Source organism: Saccostrea echinata, unplaced genomic scaffold, assembly GCF_033153115.1.
Source record: "Saccostrea echinata isolate AGI-Se365-2 ecotype Australia unplaced genomic scaffold, CSIRO_AGI_Sech_v1 ptg000010l, whole genome shotgun sequence".
NCBI classification, from domain to species: domain Eukaryota; kingdom Metazoa; phylum Mollusca; class Bivalvia; order Ostreida; family Ostreidae; genus Saccostrea; species Saccostrea echinata.
Genome location: NW_026889759.1, coordinates 2576396 through 2601399, shown reverse-complemented (window position 1 = coordinate 2601399; position 25004 = coordinate 2576396). Strand labels below are relative to the sequence as shown.

The 25004-nt window shown below is 31.6% G+C and overlaps 1 protein-coding gene across 3 annotated transcripts; it reads left to right on the top strand.

The window, feature by feature from the left end:
* The first annotated feature begins 13094 nt into the window (after positions 1-13094).
* LOC133184140 (protein PERCC1-like) lies at positions 13095-24341 on the top strand. 3 transcript variants are annotated; one of them, XM_061319019.1, is made up of 2 exons: positions 13095-13115; positions 23270-24341. In XM_061319019.1, exon 2 carries the CDS (start codon positions 23323-23325, stop codon positions 24226-24228), a length of 906 nt encoding a protein of 301 aa, XP_061175003.1. In that variant the 5' UTR covers positions 13095-13115; positions 23270-23322; the 3' UTR covers positions 24229-24341. The 3 variants fall into 3 exon arrangements, with proteins under 3 accessions (XP_061175003.1, XP_061175002.1, XP_061175004.1); XM_061319018.1 differs by lacking the exon at positions 13095-13115 and adding an exon at positions 17936-18228; XM_061319020.1 differs by lacking the exon at positions 13095-13115 and adding an exon at positions 18781-18817.
* Positions 24342-25004: the final 663 nt, after the last annotated feature.

Here is a 25004-nt window from a genome sequence, read left to right as displayed (position 1 = left end):
TTTTTTATTTTGGAGTAATAAAAGAGTTCTCATAAGATACTATGACACAGCATACACAGATTAAGAGAGCCTTGACAGCATTTGTTTTTTCTTTTTTTTTTTCTTTTTTTTTCATTGAAAACAAATAAATCTGGACAATTAATTGTGCCTCCTGAACCACTATAAAGTGTGGCCAATTTTAAGATTTTTTCTTTTTTATTTTGTTTGAATCATGCGTTCAAAACATTTTCTTTACGGTATAAATGCATTGAAATCTAAGCATGTTGAGATTCGCTATCCTTTTTCATAACCTTTTTTTATCAAATGAAAAGTTTTATGGAACATAGAATTTAAAAGTGATAAACTAACAGTAATTCCCAATTCTCATGCAGTGTTTTCTTCTGATTTTTAGGGTGAATAGTTTTTTCCAGCGAAATATGAAGCTACCGTGTATTTAAAGCATTAAAAATTTCTAGAGCCTTAAAAGTTTTTCGTCTCAATCAAAACATTTAACACAGGGCAATGATATGATATAAACCACGACAAATTGCTGTGGGGTTTCTTAATTTTCTTCATTGTTTCAGATGTATTGAAAAGATTTTTAACACATTTTTTCATCACAGGAGGTAACATGCAAAAGCGTATTTACTGAATGATGTGTGTAAAAGTCATCAATTCAATCAATATATAATTTCCTCCTTATTTTAACGTAATGGAAAGATTTTTGAAAAAAAAATGAAAGTAAAACACTCAAAAATTTCTAGAGCTTTTTGGGGCATTTGCATTTTTTCTTCTCATTTAAAACGTACAATACAATGCAAAGAGAAGAATATTCTACACCACAAGAAAGTGCTGTCAATTTTCAATACTTTCTCATTTGTTTCAATGAGGGTGATCAAATTTAAAATACAATTCCAAAAATTAAGCATGACAAACATGGACATTTGGAGTCACCAGAGGTGGGGTTTTACTTAAAAGTGGAAGTGTAAGCATCCCTTGTCAATAGGTTCCACCACCGATCCCTTTGTCTGTATTAAGTTCTTAAACGAAGTAATCCGTAGATAGACAAATTAGATTTTTTGTATAATGACCCAACAATTTGCATGAAAACGTCTTTTAACTTTCAGCCCAACGTTTAAAAATTAATCGTTCTCAGAACATGCTTTTGCATATATAATAAATCGGGAGAGGAACTCTAGCATCCTTTCAATATCAACTTTAGAGTACTTGTCTGTAAAATCATATGATTTATTTCTTTTCAAATGATCCCCAGTTTCCAAGTACTTCGTTGGAAATTTAAACATGTATAAATTTCAAAATCAATTTTACTTTCTCGTTAATTTCCTCTTTGACTTTAAGTAATCCAGACACTTATAATCTGGACGCTTCATCTTCCGGACAAAGTTTGTTAGTAACAATTTACATTTATTCTTCTCTCAAAACATATAATAGCCTAAGGTATCAGATATAAGTATTACCGTGATATACCGAATGAAGGTAAATATGAATGAAAATGAATATTGTTAATTGATAAATCGTCACCGATATATTTAAATATCGAATTGAAAAAGGCCACAACAAGAGACTTCTTCTTTTCATGCTGAATTTTTTTTTTTTAGTAAATTCTTTATAAGAATACAAAAACAGATCGACTGAAGAAGTGCCACAGTAAACACTCATCGAATTCCAAAAGGTTAAAATGATTTTCTGGACTACTTTTCACAAGATACATATATTTCCAAAAGCCATTTTTGTGGAAGAAGCAGTTACATGAAGATTACGAACAGTAATCAAACTAAAAATTCAATGCAACACTACAATTTTGAGAGCAACGCAAACATCGGAGGGTGGATCACGTGTCATGAAGGATTAAGCATCCGCTGTCCTTCGCTTACACCGGCAGTGAGCCCTTTGTTTTGATCAGGTGGAAGGAATTCCTCGGATCGCTAAGTAAATTAGTAAGACAACGATGGGCTATTGATTTATTTGAAAAACGTCAGTCAACATTCGATCCAACAACAGGTTGTATTTGCATACTTGGTCATTGTAACGATCGACCATAGAATGTGCGAAATGTTGGCTTTAAACAAGATCATTAATAATCCCAAAACATCAGCTAATTTACGTGTTTTCTAAAGTAATTGATCTTACTCAAAACATGCTCTTGCGTATTGAAACTATGAAACACCATATACAGGTGTTAATGGTACATTGCTACATGAAAAAGGAAGTTGATGATTGGAAAGTCATCCGGTTTAGAACTATCTAAAGATATTGATGTGTTAAATTCTGTGTTAGACTCTGTGCCTGGTAATTTCTTTATTTATTTATTTATTTAATTTTTTATTTATTTATTCATTTATTTATTTTCAGGTCGAATGGGGTGGAATCAACATATATGAATGAAAATGAATATAGTGTCTTAAACTGATGAACGTCGTCGAATATCAGCTTTCTTTTTTGATTCTTTTTATCATGAAGAATTTTTGTATAAAGGGTATAGAAGTCGTATGACTTAAGTGATTATTTTGATTTTGGCTGACTTTGGGAAAGTTTTGTGATTTTAAATTTACTAAAAGTTCTTTGAATTTTTTTTTTTAGAATACAGATTTGATTAAAAGCACTTCTCAGAAATATGTGTTATCCCATTACTGCTGAATTTCCCCTTTACTGCTGCTACTACTTTCTTGAGAAGTGAAGATAGAGGTTAGATACAACAGTTATAGTATCCCTCCAGGTATATTTGTTGATAAGGATTTTTTGTAGTCCAGTTTTGAAGTCCAGTTTAGTAATTCAAATTTAATTTGATTATTGCGAATATTAAACATATTTATAACTGGCATATGGTTTTGCGGAACATATTTTCCTTTGAAGGGGTATTGCGAGTGTTAGTTGAATTGACAGTTCCAATAAAATGCTTTTGTAATATATGTGCCTAACATTCGAAGACTAGGTTGTATATGTACATGCTTTGTCAGCTTTAACCGATATATATTGTCCAAGTAATATGTCTAATTCTTCTCTCACTTGATTTACGGAAGAGAGAAAAAGGGTATCCATTTTTCAACCATATACATGTCATATCATTTCAATATCCATCTTAACCTTTTCATCCATTCAAACAAAGTACCAAGGTCTTTGTTTTCATATCTGACTCCTCACCTGGCATAATCTTAGACAAAATTCGTTATAGGTTTGGTATTTTGTCGCCATTTGAAATAATGGGCTTGCTAAATTTTGGATCCTTTAAAATGAGTTATTTAAATCACCGGTAAATGTCGTGCCCAGCGGGACTAGTACTGAGAGGAGAAGGACATAAACACGTAAAAGGATTTTGTTTCAGATGCAAGATATATCTAGGACTTAATATGTATATTTGAACAGTTAAGAAGCAACAATGGAAGATTTATTATTTTAACTTACAATGTGTTCGAATGCAAGTCTAGACATTTTTATGACTAAAACTGTTGCTGTGTTTTAACGTCTATTCCTTTGCTATAACTTTACACATTTCTTCGATAAATGAAGGAATATGCAAAAGAGTTTTAACTTGATGTGTAAACTAACACTTATGTCATCAGTTCTCTGTTATTCCTTTTTTAATGTAATGAATAATTTTTAAAAGAATGAAAATACTTCGTGCAAAAATCTCTACGGCATTAGGACATTTTCTTCTAAAAACAAATGACACAGAACAATAGGATGCACATATGTATTTCCTAAACCACAATGAATCCCTGTTGTATTTCTAAACTATCTTCTTTTTTCAAATCTTGAAAAGATTTGTGTACACTTCTGATGCAATGAGACCTAATCAACTAAAATTTTGCTATCTTTTTATAGATCAATGACCTAAATCCCTTTCAATCTAAGTTATGTTTCCTAGGTGCATGAAACCTTTCTACAAATCTTTGGCCACTATCAAAGAACAATAGCAGATAAATATACAGAATGATATTTCTCTTCAAATATGTACGGGTATGCATGCTGTCTGCTTCTTTGAGTTACTCTTCTTCGGCTCTTTAGATCAACTGAGTCACTCAGGTTACCTCTTTGTCCGTCATTGATTGTCGTGGTCGTGTGTGATTAGAAGACTTCTAATATTGTATTTATTCCTGATTTCATCTTTCTCTTATTTTTAGGCAAAGTATCTTAATCTATCAGTTTATTTTGCTTTTTTATATAATTATCAAATTGCTATTTTATTGATCCTTTGAATGGTTTTATCATACTCATGTGGTCTCCTGTTTTCTAATGTCGTCTTGTAGACATATCGTCTAACCAAGTAGATCACTTAATTCGAGATGTCTTAAAACAAATATAACACAACAACGTACAAAGGCATTTTGTCTTTAACAAATTATAAATATTGACTTATTATTCGATATTCATTCGAGAATTGTTTCCAACTATGTCCGTATCTGTTTGAGTTTTTAAATCGGCACGTTTCTTTTTGTGATTAATATCTTTAGCAGATTTCTTTATCTCACGAAGATGTTTTCATAATTTGGGTGTTAGGGTATCTATGTTCAGTCGTTGACATCTGCACTGATATCAGGTCCCGCCCTCGCATCAGCTAGGCACTCGCTGCTGGTCCAAGGTGACACTTCGTGCACGTGAACTAAATTTGCGCATGTCTATAAATTTTTGATGAGTCATGCAGTTAAAACTCGGTTACAGCAGGGGGTATCCGGCGCTTTGACAGGTATATTGTTCTCTGAATATCGTTTACCTACGCACGTAATTGCCCTCCTTTGCTTATAAAAAAGGTTTAATTTTCAGCCAAACATTGAGAAAAATTTAAAGGAAGCTTTCCACAGAAAGCATCATTTAATGTTAAATCTTTCTATAGTATAGCTAATAATTTGTCTTCTTTTGTCTCACTAAGCTGGTTCCGCAATTCTTCACCTATTTACAATGCATTGCATTAAGTTACAAGAACAAAGAGGGCAGTACACATATTTTGGCATTAAATAGATATTAATTTTATATAATTTTCTTCTATGCGAGCATACTTCCCAAGATCTTTATGTAAATGTTAGTTGTGGTAATCATGATAATACTTAGTAGTTAAATTTTTGACTCTTTTGTAGCTGTCTCAATGATCCACTGCGTATTGATTCTGTTTTTACTATTTTGTGAGGGTAGGAATCAAAGTCATTAAATTCAAGAAATGGTAAATCTAGTTTAGGAGATATTTATGGGAAAAAAATCAAAAATGGTTCTTTTGATGAAAATATTTGCTGCATTGATATGAAAATATCAAATAAATGATGAAGAATTTCAGTAACAGCTCTTTCACATGCATAGGATTCCTTGAATGGGTTAAGACCATATAAGATTTGTGATAGATTGCTAAAAAAACAGACAAAAATTATTTTTGAAGACCATTTCAAAATTCCTCAGATATGTTTTGACCAAAGCAAAATATTTTGGAGTTGAGTCGCTGCCAGGTATACCAATAATTTGTCTCTATCAGCCTACGAGATTCAATAAAAGTTACAATGATGCTCGTTGACAGATAAACACAAGAACAATGTGATACCATGAATATTTTTATTAGTCATTGTAGGTTTGTTGTGAGGGGATACTGGATGTTTCTACAAACTTTAGATAATCGTATCATATAAGATCCCGATTACTTCAAGAGAAAATACTGAAATATAAAGAAAATATTTCTATGAAAACAAAAATTAGTTGAGTGAAAGAAAGGTTGGATTTAATATACCTACATACAGTGGAATTTAATAATGATTGATATGAAACCAAACCAAAATGGAACTGATTATGACAATGTATACGTTCATTTATGTCTTAAATCCGTATGCCATTTATTTCAGTCGACTCACAATGTCCAAAATTTTGGACAGTTCGTTAATTAAAGCAAGAATTTGGACATACAAATTGCTTAGCAGTCATTTTCTTTGGTTTCTATAAACATAACGCTGAGCATATGAATTAAGTCAAATAACAATTTAAGAAATTACGGCAAAAGTCTTTTGTACGCTTTGTGTGTATTCATCCTTAGCGATTTCCCTCTACAAACAAGATGTCATCTTTATCGAGACAGGACGAGCGATAAAATCGTTCAATTGATTATTACCAATCTTAAGTTGTCAGAATTCTGATAGACTCGTTATCACTTGGTGGGGATTCGGGTTTATTTGAAATAAACAATTTTCACACGAACAATTGCATGAGTCGGGGTTTAGGAATTCGTGTTTTGCGATATGAAGTATTTCCTGTGTAAAATTTCCACCACTGCACCTTCACGTTCTCATTTTAAAGATGTCTGCATTCGATTAAAATTAATAAATCTAACTGTGTGTGTCATATTATTTTTCTTTTATTGCAAAATATTTGTGGTACAAAGAGTGGATTTCTTTTTTAAAGATATTGATGGATCCTAAGTTTTATATAACAAGTAATAAATATTTGATATCGAGCTTTAAATCCATCTTCTTTTAAACTTATCCAAATTATAAAAATTCATACTGAACCAGTTGCAACACTGAGGAGTGCTTTATCATTGTCGTTAAGTCTAATGTTTAATGCCATTTTTAATCAATTTTTATGCCTCACAAAATATATTTTATTTGTCCGCACACTTAAATACAGAACATTCCATCAGATGTATTGATAACAGTTACAAGTGATAATTATAAATCTTTTATTTAGCATGCAATTTTTTTTTATTGGTTCCAATATACTAAGAAATTTAAGTATATGTAGCTCAGTCTTCACGACGAAAAAATCATCACAATAATCTTTAAAAATCGTGTATATTTGTAAATATTTCTTCTTCATAAGGTTAGCCTAATCCCATTTCCAGTCTGTCACATTGTCTGAATTTCCATGGGTACTATTTCTGCCCTTTACTTGACGACCTTCAGGCAAAATTTATTCAAAGACTTCTACAAGAAAAGATGTCTCTTGCTGTGGCAAATAATTCGGCATTTAGATTTACCGATATTGAAAAGATGCTTGAGTTTTTCATTGACAATATCTATATGGTTTTCAGAGACCAGGTCTTCCAACAAGCTATTGGAATTCCACTGGCCACTAATTGTGCCCGGTTATTAGCAGACCTGTTTTGTATCCATATGAAGTAAAATTATTTCAAAAACTCATACATGAAAGAGGAAGTATCTTGCTGTGCCTTAATTCATTTCGACATTTAGATATATCAATTAAGTTTTATCAGCTAACAGTATTCAATTTCATTCATACGTTGATCGGATATATCCCACTGAACAAGAAATGAAATGCACCACAAAGTCTGACACATCTGTTTCAAATTTGAATATTTTTTTAGATATAAACATTGATGGCAAAGTAACAACCTAACTTCATGATGAAAAGGATAAAGTTAACCTTTCTATCGTCAACTTCCTTTATTTGTGTAGCAATGTAGATGCATAATCTACACATGGTTTTTATGTCTCCCAGTTGATTGGAATACAAGAACAAGTTCTGTGTACGATTAATTTCAGACAATAAGTTGATGTTACAGGGGTATAAAAATCCACATGTTGCAAAGGTTGTTGCAGTGGGCCTGTTTGCAAAAACAACTTGCCTTTGGGTCAGATGTTGATTGACAAATTTTTTCCACTCGTGTTACATGTATACAGAAGATAGTGAGATGGCGATTTTTTTTAAATCCTCGATATATTTGATGATTCTTTTCGGATCCCATGTCTCGTTCTGTCCAAAACTGTAAAACTTCTGATATTTTGATTACAAGTCAAAAATTGACTTTTGAGAATGATTACTGTTCGTTATTTTCACATTTCATACTAATCGTTATGCCATTATTTTCATCTTGATTTGTCTTTGGATTACTCTGTTTACGTAATCAAGACTAAGGATGATTTCTCCTTCATAGCACCTGATTCTACCTCTGGTAATTCCTCTCTCAATTTGAATTGTTTTCTTGGATTTTGAGCTTGGTCACTGTTCATTATCTTCACATTATTTTTAAGCATTGAATTGTAAATATTGGAACTTTCACGTGTCATATCACGGACGGCTGTGTTGACAAATTGAATAACGTGCGTTAGAGTGTCATGAATTCTTTTCTGCACAACCGTCCGTGTTGTGACACGTTGAACGTCCAAAATATACAATTCATTGTTTATAATTCCATGGTGAGACTGAGAAAATATTGTTTCTTTGAATATTATTATGTGTATTGTCTTTTTAAACGCACCGCACTTGAAAGGCTAAATTGAAGGAGCAACCGTTAAGTTTAGCCTGAGGCCTGTTCAACAGAGCGAACGTTCGCGAGCGCTCGCCAAAATTCCTTATCCTTCCAACAGAAATGTTCGCGAGCGCTCGCTGTGTTGAACATGCCTCTGGTTTCCTGGCTCACCATGCCGTGGAGTACACGAAGCATAACGGGGACAGGGAACCAGGCTACCGGTAAGTTGTTCAGTTTGACCATGAATTTTTATTTTCGCTTATGACGTTGTATTTGCACGATGTTCAACGATTTTTTACGTCAAAACAAAAATCATAGCTTAACATTTTGACCTCCCTGCCCATGTTATGTTGTTTTGAATCTTGAAGATTTCAACACACTTTATAAAGAAAATATATGCCGAATCTAGTTGTTCTATTGTTTGTACTATAAAACGTACACATTCAGTATTTCGCACAATCTTATTAAGAAAGAGAAGATGAGGAAAAAATAGATAAGGCCATTTGATAAATTATATTTAGTATTCTTATTACTATTATAGTATACGACTTTAAAATTTTTTTCCTGCGTAAATTATTTTAATTATGACTTATGAGTTTTCCTCTTAATGGCCCCAAGACCATAAACTGAGAACAGACTAAAGTCAAAATTTCAAATCGATATCACTTTTGAAATAATTTTGATAATGAAATAAAATTTTCATCATATGTTTGAATCGAAGCGTTATGCACTATTGCAAATTTTTAAGCTAATACGTTAAATGAAACTTAAGATATTAAAAATCAAAATTTTGACTTAACACTGTAAATTCGAGAATACAATATGACACATCATTATTCTGATAATGGGGATAACAGAATTATCAATAGATGCTGCATATGGCATGTCAAACGTTGCAATATTCGATCTTTTCCATTTATATTCTATAACTTTCCATTTGTATTGTACATTTCAAAATTTATATTGTATAATTTTTGTTTTGTAAAATTCTGTATTGTATTCTATAATTTTTCTATTTATGTTGTATGTTTTTTTATTTGTATTGTATATTTTTCTATTTGTATACTATAATTTCTATCTATATTCTACATTTCGCAGTTTCTTCCATTTGTATGGCAAAATACACCATTTGCATTCTGTAATGTTTCAATTTATATTGCAGGTGAAATCATTTGTATGCGACAAATGAAATGTATTTGTATTGATAAATTTTGTTATAGAATACAAATGAAATTCACATACAATACAAATTGAAACATTTTTTGAATGCAAATGGTGTCCTATACAAAATAAAAATAAAATATACAACATAAATGGAAAGTTAAAGAATACAAATGGAAAGTTAAAGAATACAAATAGAAAATTATAGAATACAAAGAGAAAATTATAGAATACAATTTAAAGATTATATAATACAAATAAAAAATATACAAAACAAATAATAATATACATGTACCATACAATTTGAAAATTATAGAATACAAATTAAAAATATTATGCAATACAAATGCAATAATTATAGAATACAAATGGAAAATACCAGAACACAAATGGAAAATTATACAATACAAATGGAAAATTAAACAATACGAATGTAAAAATTATAATATAGAATACGAATGGAAATTATAGAATATGGTTGCAATGACAACGTCGGTAGTGTTGGGAACCTTGCAAGTCCACAGTGCAGCAATGTGAATGTAATGGGACTTTTTAACAATACACAGACGAAAGCGTAGTCATGGACATTGGTCTTATAATCAACCTATTATACACGATGTCTCCTTTAATTCACTACTACCTTATGTAAATAAACAGTTAGGTCTTCATCACGTTCGCACCAAACTTTACTCTGGCCCTTTGAAAATTTTAAATAGTCTATTTGAAAAAGTCAAGGAAAGTCCATATTTGGATACTTCGACACCAGAATACAGCTCGGATCTGTAATTATGGATATTGCAAATCATAGGCTTTTTAAACCGCGAAAGAAAATACTGCTCAAACAACCTGTTTGTTCCTTAAACTTCAAAATGCCAACAAAGAAATTGACGCAATTAATATAAGTAATACATGTATTCTTAATCACAAAAAGGGTCCAGTTTTGTATATATACACCTTGTATTTCTAGCAAATATACATCGACTTTTGCTTCCAAACCTTTTAATTACAAAAAAAATTCTACAGTGCCTAGATATCGAACATCTGAAACACAATCCTTCAATGTGTTCATGTTCTTCTTCACCTCACAACCATAGTCCTGCTGGACACGTCATTACTGGTGACGTAAAGATAGTTAATAATGAGGACCTTAAATCACTTATATGTATTTTAAAAGGGTCAACATTTAGGGAACTCCGATCTTTCAGTTGGCGTCATAATTTCATAAATATTATGAATTCTGTGGAAGATTATGCAACCCGATGAGCCAAAGATGAAAAAGAAGACCTTGACGCTTTGTCAGAATGGATTTAAAGTATCTGATGGATGTTGAAATCTCGCATTAAGTGATTCAGGGGCAATATGAAAACCAACTATCCTGTCTTCAATAATTCAGAAGTGAGAAAAGAATTAGATTACACGATCAATGTGTACTGGTCCCAGCTGGCAAAGCAGGTAACAACATTAATTATCTTTGCTCATTATCTTAATTGTAATTTAGAGGAACTGGGATTTAATTCTTCAAGTGGCAATCCTACTTATACCCATAGCCCCCTTTCTAATAAGATAATTCTTCAAAATCATATGTCAGTTTATAATTTTTTTAATATTCCCAACAAATAAGATGAATATGAATTGCCATACCTATACTGGATTCCTAAACTTCATGAAAAAAAAACCTTACAAACAAAGATACATAGCGGGTTCCAGTAAATGTTCTACATAGCCTCTTTCTTTACTTCTCACTAAAATATTAACAACAGTGAAGGAGAAACTTCAGGAATACTGTACAACAATATATTCGAGAAGTGGTTTAAATCAGATTTGGATACTTAAAAACTCCAAAGAACTTCTAGAAAATTTGAAATCACAAAATTTTAGCACTGCAATAACATGAAAATGTACGAGTTTTCAACATTTTATACAACCATTCCACACGATAAATTAAAGTCCAGGCTTTTTGACATCATTGACAGCTGCTTTTACAATATAATAAAAATGGAACTCGTACATTTATCTACCTTGTCATTGATCATTTACAAAATGTTTTTATTAAAAAACATTCTGATTGTACACATAAGTACTCTGAAGTAGATATTAAAAAGATGCTTGAATTTCTTATTGACAATATCCATGTAGTTTTCGTAGATCAGGTCCTACAACAATCTGTCGAAATTCCCATGGGTACCAAATCCACTCCGATATTAGCAGACCTATTTTTATATTCATATGAAGCAGAATTTATTCAAAAACATATATATGAGAAGAAGAAGACACTTGCTTTGGTCTTCAATTCGACATTTAGATATATCGATGACGTATTATCAATAACAATAGTTACTTCCATTCATATGTCGACTCGACATATCCCAGTGAACTTAAAATAAAAGATACCACAGAGTCTGACACATCTCTTTCATATTTCGACATTTTACTAGAAAAAGACATTAATGGTACATTAATGGTCACCTAACAACTAAACTTTATGATAAACGTGATTACTTCAACTTTTCTATCGTCAATTTTCCTTACTTATGCAGCAATATACTCTAATCACCTGCATATGGGGTTTATATCTCCCAGTTGATTCGATACGCAAGAGCATGCTCCACGTTCGAACAATTTCTAAAACGAGGCAAGCTATTGACAAACAAGTTGATGAAAAAAGAAAATCAACAGTCTCGTTTAAAGTCATCATTTCGCAAGTTCCATGGTCGATACAATAACCTTGTCAGCAAATACAATATATCATTTAGTTGAATGTTGACTGACGTTAATTTTTCCTACTAATTGTTAGGCCAATATTTAAACACTGAATTATCTACGGACTTTTTTTTCCCCGTTTTCCCGACCATGACAATGAGCACACGCGGGTGTGACCAGTCGACAGGGGATGTTTACTCCTTCATGGCACCTGATCCCACCTCTTATGTTTTGTAGAGGTTCGTGTTTGCTCTGCTCCGGATCTGTATTGTTTTCATGGACTTTTGAGCTTAATTATTGTTCGTTGTTCCCATATTTCATAGAAAACAAATTGGAAGAATTGAAAGAATTATAGAATACAAATGCAAAATTATAGAATACAAATTGGAAATAATAGAACACAAATGGAAAATTACAAAATACAAATGGAAGATTATAGAGTACAAATAAAAAAAATTATACAATTATACAATACTAATGAAAAATTGTGGAATACAAATGGAAAATATCAAATTTCGCAGCGTTTGACCATAGAACTAAATAAAAAGTTTTATTTAAACATCAAGCAAAGTATATAGAATACAAATTGGAAATAATAGAACACAAATGGAAAATTACAAAATACAAATGGAAGATTATAGAGTACAAATAAAAAAAAATTATACAATTATACAATACTAATGAAAAATTGTGGAATACAATTGGAAAATATCAAATTTCGCAGCGTTTGACCATAGAACTAAATAAAAAGTTTTATTTAAACATCAAGCAAAGTATATAGCCACCCTAAATTAACTAGATCTTGACCTTTAAAAAAGAGATTTGCAGATAGAATAATCATTTCAAATCCTTATCTACCTCTCTTTATTAAACGCAAAACCGCAATTTTGGCTGTTTATTTGAAGCCTTTTAAAAATGTTGTATTTGAATCATTGGTCAAACTAAGATTCCTACAAAGTTAAAACAAGTCAAGAATTTTACTCTAGTTCTTATCAAAGTTTCGGAATCTACGCCCTTTGTTTATGTACAAGAGATAACAGGAGCGACACAGACCTCACTTTACGTTTGTTACAAGGTAAGCATGCTATGGTTTTTTATCCCCTAATGGCTATAAAAGTCTTTATTGCTAAAATACAATTAGAAGATATTGAGATTTTCTTTCTTTGCATTCATTAATTTTTTTCCTTGTTTTGAATTATTACTCTACAAAAATTTTCGCCGTTATCGGGTCTTTTTGTGGTTTTCTTATTTAACAATTTAACACTGAAAGAAAGGGACAAATTATTGTAATTTTGAGACCAAATATCGATTTACGAAAGCACTTATTTTATTTTTTTTTAATGCATTATTTAAGAAAATGAGGCATTTGTATGCTTTTTCCAATTTGTTTTCTGAAAATGTTTAAATGTTAAAAATTTAAGTGTTTCTATTTCTTATTCAAATAGTTATAGCATGTTCATGTCACTGATTTTTACCATTAATTAAGAAGAGGTCTAATCATACCTGATAAATATTCTCTGTTTCAAAGTTTTCAACAATTATAACATTTTTCATCTACTGAAAATTCATATACGTCAGGTTCAAATAAAATTTTCAAAAATTTTAGTTTTAATCTCTGGTTAAGAATTATCAAACAAAAGTGCTTGCAAGATTAAAAAAAAAAAAAATGCAAGTAAGAATTTAAAAAAAAAAAAAAAAAAAAAGCAAATTTCTTGGGAATATTTTGGTTACTGTATTTTTTAATTTTTTTTTTATTTATTTATTTATTTTTTTTTTTTTTTTTTTTTTTTTTTTTTTTTTTTTTTTGAAAAGGGTAAAAGGTATAACCCTATTTTCGATTTTACTCTAATTTCTCATAGCCTGGTACATTAACTATCAGTAGCTTTTCATCAACAAGTCGGATTATTATCTCATTCCCGCCCTCCCTTTTACAATATGTGGCAAACCAAAATGATTGATAATATTCTTAAGGAAGAAGGAACTTGGTGTCAGTCCGTTTTGACACTTTTTGTTTCTTTCGCCTTATCACCTCGACTCCCGATCTCCCTAATAAAGTCGGACTAAACGCACGTCTTAAGATATTTCTGTAATTCCCACGTACTTGGACAGTATCTCACAAGTGTCAGTCGGCTTATTCGCACATCTAAGTCCCTATTATATACAATGTGGCGATATTGTGTAGGTATTTACTTAAGTGTCTATATATCGAATAATATTGAAAAGTTGGATCTCTAATTAAGGTCACATTCTCACCTGGACCACAACAGGCCGAGATAAAAACCACTGGTCAGAGATTTGCCGGAGTTTTGCTATATTGTCAAATACTAATTTTCCCGTTCGTCTTCTTTGGAATTTCAAAGAATGGCCCTGAGTGCCGAATAAGGGTCTAAATTTGAAGCCCTTCATCGGCATATAGTGACGTCTCTATATGAGATATGAGTGAAAAAATTATCGAATGAGACTTAAACAATATACAATCAATCAATCAATCATTCTTTGGAATTTCTATAACAATGGTCTGGAAGAGTCGTTTCGGTATATCATTTGTATCTCGAGGATTCGCTCAAACTCTGACAAATCCCCCCCTCCCCCCCCCCCCCCCCCCGAATACATGAACTTCGATTAAGACTGACATGTTTTCTTTTGGGTTCTGTTTACAGAAAACCCTCAACCTTCATTCATAAATGTTATATGCGGCATCTTTTTCGGTGGAAACATGAAAATGTATCATCGCTTATGCATAAATATTAATATTACACGGGAAAACATCTCAAATGAATTTTGAAAAAAAAAATACCATATTAAGTAAACGAGTATTTAAAATTTGATATTCAATTAAAATCATTTCGAAATACACACATACATATGCTACATGAATTTCAGAACTAAGAATTTTTATCAAAATTAATTTAAAAATACTTTGAAGAATAACAAACATTATGGTACCAACCATTTAACACCCCCCCCCCCCGGAAAAAATGTTTTAAAATCTTTATTCACTGAGGGAGGATAGGATATGATGTTCTCAGTAATGAGAGGATTATAAAAAAAAATAGAACAGGGTTATGAAGATGTTTATAAAGATTAAAATATGTTCAAAGATTGCACAAGATTTTTTTGTATGTCTCGATATACACATAGAAAGCTGGTGTTCTTTCTCATAAATTAAAGAAGTCACATTGCAGAGATAATTTGATAAATTAAAATTAATAAGAAAGGATAGTAGTTTCAAATTTTGTAGTTTTTCCCTCTTAAAGTTACTAAGATTTTTTCTTTACTAAAATTTAATGATGGTGGTGATCATAATTATGATCTCATGCATCTTTTTAAAAAAAAAAAATAAATATCTTTAAAGTCTCCTGAATTAATTTAGATATTGGATTGGGATTAAAGAAATCAAGTGATAAAAAACCTTTTAAAGGCTTTCTTGAACGGAGAATGCCTCCTTCAAAATCTTGCTACTACCACAAAAAATATAAGAAATACCAGTTGATTTGATTTCAAGCGAATTCTTACATATAAGATTTTATAAATTGACTATACGTGTAAGTTTATTTGAACTATTCATTGATAAAATCATAAAACCTTTGATTGTACATACGGGTTACACTGAGTTCATTTTTTTTTTTTAGGTCTTTTATATAATTATATTTATAAACAAATGGAAGAAACACTCTCTATCATGTCGCTAAATTGGAGTTTTTGAGTTCTTTTTTTTTTTAATTTAAAAATAATTTACACAGTTTATTTGAACGTGAAAGTGAATGATTTAGAAAGGATGAGTTTTTATCTTAGAAGGTTAAAGCATAGGAAATAAATTAGTCCGAGATTGATATGTAGACTAGCAGAACTATCAATTGTTGTGTAAAATAAGTATTAGAATGAAAATTTAAATCTACAGTCATTTACTATTTTAGTATAATTGAACAATACTCTGTGATGCATGGTTAATAGACTTCTTGAACAAGCTGCAAGAAATACCTGGCCCCAAGACCATAAACTGAGAATAGACTTAAGTCAAAATTTTGGTTTTTAATATCTTGAGTTTTATTTAATGTATTTGCTTAAAACTTTGCAATTTTATATAACATTTTAAATTCAAATATATGATAAAAATTTTGTTTCATTATCAAAATTATTTCAAAAGTTATATTGGTTTGAAATTTTGACTTAAGTCTGTTCTCAGTTTATGGTCTTGGGGCCAGGTATCCGCATTGTCATAAATTTCTTATGCATCCTGACTCTTTTGAAAGGTTATAAAATATATCCTCTTTTGAATTCTATCAATATCTTGAATTTATACATAAAAAATAAATAATTACAATTAATTTTGAAAAAAAGAAAATTGAACATGATAACAAGTAAGGTAAACACTGCTGTCTAAATTTTTGTATTGTAATTATGCTACAAAACAGTTTCACTTAGTTGAAAGACTTCGATATTTTATTATAATGCTGAAATGGATAATTTATGCTATTTTTCGAATATTTTTCAAATTTATGTTACAAAAAACATTACATCGAAATAAAATTTTATTATCAAATTGACTTGATGCACATAAATAATTAAGCTGGAACGTGAATATAACTTAAAACGATGCAGCTTGAACAAGGGAGGGGGATTGCTTTTTTTCCGACACCCGATCTATTTTGTGCTTATGATAAATAAGTACTTCTGCATATTTATTCGTTTTATTTTATAATTGCAATTTTCGATTCTTGTAATCTTTTCAAAACTATGATCTTAGTTCTTAATGGCAATGTAAAATATGTATGTCTAGGCTGTATATTGAATCTTTTATTCCTTTTACTCTTTTTTTAACCAAAGGTCAATAATAAACGCTGATTCCCGATGACGTAGGAAACTGAATTTATGTTTAAGATGATTTTACAGTCAATAAAATTTCAAAACAACAACGACGACTTTTTATTTTCATATTTCATTTTTAGCCGATATCTATATGCATTTTGCTATTGTATCTATATATTTTTTATTTAATTACTTATTTTGTTTGTTTTTTTAGGGGGAGTGTTTTTGTTTGTTTGTTTGTTTTTTTCTTTTTATTTCCGTTTTCCCCATTTTGTATTTTTTTTTTATTGGTCTTCATGCAATTTGTTACGACTCCCGTTGTACATGTCCCTAATGCTTTTCTTGTATTTTGTATCAATAATATTTTTTTTATGATTGAAAAAGAAAATATTAGTATATAAAATACTAAAGCACTTTTAAATTCACTGTTAGTTCATCTTTGAAATCATCACAAAATATTCATAATCATGTAATCAACATAAGTTAGTAATATTAACTTTACTTTTTTAAATTTAATCAATGAATTTCTTGCACTGGTATAATATGAATGTTTTTTGTCTTTTTTTTTTACATTGATTAAAATTTCTCTTTTGGTTTTCCTTTTTTCCCCTTAACAATATTTTTGAAAATAAAACATTCAGATCTCTAAATTTTTAAAAAGGCGCGTCGATTAATTGCATTTCAGCTAATTTTAATTAAAAATCTATTTTTTTTTTTTAAAAAAGTACTATTTTTTTTTCATGTAGAAGCAAAGAATCTCAGGAAATTTTTGAAGAACCACTTAACCTTTATTTTTTAATTGAAGCATCATATCTGCCACTACTCATAAGATAGAAATGAAATTATCAAAAAAGGATTTTATAAAAGATTTCAGTTTGTTGACTTCCTGACTTCTTGAGCAAATCTCTTTGACTTATCTTTTCATTTGACTGAAAAACCACAACATTTAATTGACAAACACTAAATTAAAATTCAGTTAATGATTTTAATATAATGTACTTGATAATTTTGGGTAATCACGTTTTACATGATCGATTGGGTTTGCCGCCATGGATTGGCTGTCGTCTGCGAGAAGTCCACCCTCCCTTATCTTGTGTAAACTGTAAGCTATTACCGTTCGTAGTCTCTAACCCGATAACAAACAACATATTCAAATATTCTTATGGTTTCCTATCTGTTTTTACGTTGGATAAAATCTACCTAAACGTGTGAAGAGTTTCTATTTGGACGCAGAATTCAATTCTCATTCCGCCTTCACGGCCATTTGTCATCAGCAAATTGCACATGATGTTCAGTGCGTTAAAAGTGGACTGACACTATCAGTATTGTGCTATCGTGCTCGGAATCAATGTATTTCGTGGAACCATGTGTTCATAATAGTAAGTATGTCTTTTTTGTTGCTTACTGGACACAGACGTTTGGTGTAAACCTTTGGGGATCAAGTATTGTGTGGTTTTGTATTTTGCGTGCTGTCCAGAGTGTTGGTTTGTGTGGTAGTAATCTGTGACACTTTACAAATTACAGTCCCGAACTCTTATCTATGTCTTTGTGGCCTTCTGTACAACTTCTACAACGGTTTCCTACCGAAGGACAATAATCTCTGTGATCAAAACAACACACAAACAGTCTGAAGCAACATACAATTTTCTAGACATTATACTACAATAGTTTATTTTTTTTTATTGTTTGTAGTTGAGAAGATTTAAAAACTTCCTTGACCAAAATTTTGTATATGAAAAAGGAGGAAAAATGTGATTTATTTAAAGTACTGTATGTTCTATTGATATTGTAAGAGAATGCATAATGTGCGTCATACTGCATGAATTAGAGGGGTGTTTGGTTGTACTTGGGTATATAACAGATCAAACACTCGAAACTTGATCTGAAAACCTCAGAGAAGAACAAAGAATTTGAGTGTGTATTGTTGTCACAGTCGATCTGTGATTGATGGTCTCTTCAGTGAAGAAGGTAAAAAAAAGAACAATCTGTAGGGCAAACAACCTTAACTGCTATATCAACAGATTTGTCTATTTGAGCTAATCATCTTCCGATGGACCAAGTTTGAATTAATCTTACGACACCTTTATCATTTCATAAAATGCTATGCGCCGCTAAGTGTTCACGGCGACAGGAATACTGAATCAGGGCTGCTTTCAAAATGCACGGCTGATCCTCTCTCTCTTTTTCGAAATAACTGCATCGGAACTGTGTCAAAATTGCACGGCGGATCTTTTCTCCGTCCGACAATGTTTATTACCAGTTAGGGGTAAAATGTTGTGTAATATTCCATCGCTTATGTTAGCATATCGTTCAAAACCATTTATAAATCTTTAAAATGTTGATAAAGAGTTTAAATTTGAAGGAAAATAAAATCCGTAGCCACTTTATTCCATATCATATCTGCTGAACCACAATCGCCGCCTTATTCACATATCTGTATTTTCTATTGAGGCTGATTTTAAATCACTGTACTAATACCATTTGGCAGTGGAATTATCTTCAGGGTGTACCAACAGAAAGTCATTTCTGGGCATGAATAATGAGTAAGCTGTAACTTTGCTCTAGGCACCGCTCCTGTCCTTGCATGGTGAAATTATGGCACAGAGCACCCAACAGTTGTAATGTTTTTCCTTTTAAAAAGTGAAAGTTCAAAGAATTTGGATATCAAATTCCTATTTTATATCAGACTCTAAGAAAACCAATTTAAAAACTGAAAGAAAAAAAATAATTTAATGTGCGGTGCACTCGCACTCAACAATGTGCAATTCTGCTGGATATTTAGAGTGCTGTATGTTTTTTTTCTTCGCTCAAGCAATAGATTTCACGCTTTTTGAATGCATGGTAAACACGTGTTTTGAGACCCTAACAAATTTTGAATAGATGCCTCCTCCTCAAACTCACCATCTTAAATCAGAGTATCCATTAATTAGGAGGGTATTTGCTGGAAGACCCCTATTGGTACTCAAGCCCACTGACCGACAGCAATATGACAACAGTTAGCCAGAAAATAATAGCTGATCGTTCAAACATCTCTTCAAAACCGTTGTCCCCGAGGTGACAATCGTATCTATACCCGGGATATATTTTTCCCAATTTAGCAGATCCCTTTTTAAATTAAACTCTACTGTGATGTATAGGGGAAAGTTTATGGGACTTCAGTTTTGACATCTGACAGTGAGCTTTTACATATAGAAATGCGAGTCTCAATGCAAATTCCGAATAAAAGACCCCTTTTCGAATGGTTCCATTTTTAATGTCGGTGCACGTAAAGGTGATTGATGGTTTTGAGCAAGGTGCCCGGAGCAGCGCCCATAGTTTGTTGAGAGGAAACAACCGACCTGACACTTTAATACATCTCTTGTTAAACGGAATCTTAGTGCCAATCTAATATGTACATTTAAAATCACTGCAAACATTTTGTGCAATATTAAGTACTCAGGCAGGAAAACGAAACGACAGCTTAAATGAAAGAACTAATACTGCGCTTTTAAGTATGAATGGATAGGATGGTTCGGGAATTTAATTTAATTACTGATTTAAAAAAATGAAATTATGATATCGAAACCATATTGTTGAATTATAATTGTAAATGTCAGGGAAACTATTTTTAGAAATATTTGAAAATTCCATACAACTCTGGTGTGATAACACCTACCCACCCCTGAATTTCTTGATTTAGATGCGACATATTTGCCTATCGGGAACAAGATAAGTTTAAAAGCCCTGCATTTATTTTCAAATCACACGTGTTTTAGAAGAGTTAAATATGTACATATTTATTCAGAGTTACCCGGTCAAGTGTTGATCGAAGAATTCAAAATGAGTTTTCGTGCAACGACGAAAATCCTTCCTTGTGTCACTGTCACAAAAATCAAACATCGTAATCTCTCGCGAGACTAAATACATTCAATTTTTTTCTCAGTTTTAATGCAGAATAGGAGCAAGATTGTATAATAAATTCTTTTTTGGTGTTTCTTTACATCTGGACAATCAAAGACACATGTTCCTAAAGTTTGCTTAATTTTTTAGCTCATAGACTACATGTAAGTTTCAGACTGCATTCTTCATCTATGTACATGTATTAGCTTGAATACATGTACTAATACATTTATTTATCTGAAAACACATCATTTTGGCAGAGTGTTTATTTATTAGTGTAAACGACCTGCATTAAAGGTTATGAATACAAATTAGTATATCCCTACTTATGTATAGTGCCAAATAATCATGAGTGATCATAATTTGGTTTAGTTTGAAAAGGATAAAATGTGTGTAATTTTGTTTGCAAGGAAAACTGTCAGAGATGGAGTGTCACCTAGCGATGACGTTTTAGAGATGGGGAGGGAGTTGCGGGAGGTAGTGGCGAGAGTCTCGTCTTATATCTCAAAGACTCCTCCTCACTCTGAAAAACGATTCGAATTAGAAATACATGTATATTTCTATATTTGTTTAAGTGAATCAGTAACCACAGATTTTGTGTTTAGATGAAATGAATATATTGTGGAACTTTGATATTAATGCATAGGGTAAGATGAGGAAATTTTGCACAATGCAAAAATTATCTGAGAGATTCTTTAGCTATATAATGTATATATACAACTATAGTTTAAATTAAAACACCCATTTAAAGATTTCCGACCCAATGACACTCGTGGGAATGCAATGTGGTAAAATAAATACAGAGCTGGTTTATTTTTAATATTACATATTAGGGATTGTCTTTCCATGATTACCTTAATTGGTCCAGGTTTCACCACAATATGGATTTTAAATCTTGAAAATTTCTGGAAAATATTAGTCATTTATCAAAACATTTCCTCCTTAAATTTATAATGTTTTTGTGATATATGCAAAAGGTGAAAATAACGAATAGTCGATCTAAAAGAAATCTACAATCAATTCAAATTTCTGAACAGGGCATAAAACACGGACCCCGGAAGTTTCAGAGGCCTAGGAGGAGTAAGCATCCTCTGTCGAACGGTCACTGTAATGTTCTTCTGTCTACCATTTATGTAAACTGAGATTGTTTCATTAAACATTAGACATAATTTGTATTCATAGCCCTTTATTGCAGGCGGTCCAAATATATGTTCACAGTATTAGATAAATGCCATTAAATTATATATTTGCATTTTCTAGCACATGCTTAGACACAGGCACTTAACGTTACATATTTTTTTCTTATAAAAAACGTTTAACGCCATACCTAATTATTAGGTTTTGGGTTATATTTTTATAAGAAAAATATATCACAGGAAGTGCCTTTGGTGCTTAGAGTAGTGAAACAGGATATTTTAGAACAATTTGGAGAGGAGTCACTTTCCCCGATGATAAAAAAGTATCACATAACTTTTATCTTATATTAAGAACAATAATATCTGCACAAAAAAATTGACAATTCTCCTATCAATTTTCCTCTAAAATAAATTTTCTTTCCTTTTGATATTAGTAACTAACACACTTTTATTTCTGCATTCTTTATCCCCACCTCTGATGTTTTTTTAGAGGTCCGTGTTTGCTCTGCTCTCGATTTTCAATGGATTTTTGAGCTTGATTACTGTTCGTTATCTACATATTTCACTTATTCACGTGAGAACTTCCTCTTTTTTTGTTTATATGTAGTTTATGGCACTGGGCACCACTTAAAATGAATTATTTTTACACTATTTTATTTTCTATTTTTCAAGAAAAATCCTTGATTTCGTAATTCATAATGTAGAAAAGAAAATACATGTATGTCATAAAGACAGTAGATACAAAAGGTATACAAACATTTTATTAAAGGAATAGTCGTATAGGTGATAAAGCCTGACACAGAAATAGTCCTAAATATTCTTCTTTCTGGATGTAACAATCAAAAAGAAAACTTTTTTTCTTTAGCAACTGACATTATGTATAAGCAATGTAAAACGCTAGTCTTCCGGGGTTTAGTGTTAAACAATATTTCATTTGTTCTAGCTAATGAAAATTCGGTTGGCAGGGTAAACTTCTTTTATATTAAATTTACTCTGATAATCTCAAAATTACTTTAATATACTGAGGACCAGCCACAGTTTGTTTCACCACAACTTTTATCCAGTCAGATTTAAATTAAACATTCGAATGGTACCACCTGTTTTGAGTTCAATTAAACATTGTGAAACCATTATTTTGATGGTGGAGTTCACACGAACGCTTTATCAAGATATTAGAATTCATGCTTAATATATTGATTTTCTTTCATTTCGAGAGATTTTCGAGATAAAAACTGACGAAAAGATATCAATACTAAGGACCTCCGCCGAGAAATGGACTCTGCTCTTTCCGTGGTGTGTCAATTTTCTCCCAGGAGATCACAGATACGTTTTGTGACTTATTTATCCTTCTTCCTGTCCCTAACCTACTTTTTTTTAAACACATGATTTTGTCTTGTCATTTCAGGAAAAATTTCCCTCCATATTTAAAGCCAAGACGATGATTTGAAAATTTTCCAGATGCATTTTTCAACTCTTCCCCGTATAAATGGAAACGAGGCTGCGATGACCGCCGTTCAGACTCCCAGAATGTCTCAGATGCATGGCCCGGACCTTCACCAGACGGTCATCAAGAGACCTTTTGAACCATTAACTAAAGCGGCCGTAGAAACGTTCGATAAATGCATCTATAACAAAATGGATGACGATGATTTTAGTGACCATGACTCCCATTATTCGGAAGATTTGATGGATGATAGCTTTGACATCCCATTGTCGCAAGGACCGGATATGACGCAACAACTATTGAATTTTGCAGATATGGTGAATTCCGATATTCAAAAATTCTTTGGTAAAAAGAAAGACGAGGACTCTTGTGATATATATGAGGACAAATGGGTCACAACAAAATCAGGGAGAGAACTGTATTACGCAGATCTACTCCGCATTGCTCAGGGTGAAAATGTAGATACCAAAAACACAAAAGAGTTATTAACTCTTAACAATGCTTCACAAGAGAAAAAAGATAATAAACATAAATTTAGTGGGAAATTGGACACAAAAGTGGGACTGGGGCCTCTTGAAGACTTGTTTAGATATGGATTAAAAGATTTTATATCAGATAAGAAAAAATCAAAGAAGCTTAGACGTATGCAAGCAGATGTTAAAAAGTATAGTGATTTAACGCCAATGAATCGACGTAAGCTTCCTCAGTCCTTCTGGCAGGAACCTGGAGGAACTATTCGAACACACGGCAAAGTAAACGGAAACGGTGCTCCTATAATTAACTCCTCCCAGCCCCCTGATTTTAGTGATCTGTTACATAGTTGGACAAGGTGTGAGGAGGAAGATTACAGCGGGGGTGATATGTCTTCTAGTGAAATAAGCGTGGCCTCAACGGAGTCCACAACTATGGAACAGTTATAGCCACGTGATTCACAATCACATGTGAAAAATCTAGTCACATTCCAGTTCACTTGCCGGAAACAGGGTAAAGATGTGTGCAATCACTCAGAAACATCTGTCAAAGGTTCATTGTCATACGAAAGTTTTCATGGTTTGAAAAATGTGTTCTTGAGTTTCAGAATAAAACATTCGTATCTCTCCTTTTTTTATTTTAATCCTTTGGAGGAATAATTAGAAATCTAAAAGCCTGTTTTTATCCCCCTTCTTCGCAAACTGAACTCTAAAAATACCGGGTACTACGTATACAGTGGAAAGCTTGTTTATGATTTCAATAAATTCACGTAATATTTTCGATAGATTAATAATAATAATAATATAAGTGAAATAGTAATTAAATGTCGATCATAGATTAGTTTTTTTCTGCAATACGGTAATCAGTTTATAAAAAGTAACCAAGTTCAAGATTTGATTTTTTAAAATTGAACGCAAAGAAGTTGGGCAAACAAGGCGAGCGAAATGTCAACAGTGCAACAAACATGAAGGTGAAAAATTATATCTCATTATAACAAAATTTTCTTTGATTTTTAATCTAACATTAAAGTATACTTTTAGTATGTAAAATCTCCACAAATTGAAAAAATCTCCACAAAGGTTGAAATTATTTGCCTATAAAATAGTATACAACACTGAAGAGGGCAAAAAGGATCATTTTCTTATACTGTAACACAAATTTTCGATATGAGTAGGTCTTCGCTCCAATTATCTTTTTTTTTTTAAGTTTATCCTCAAAGTTTGCG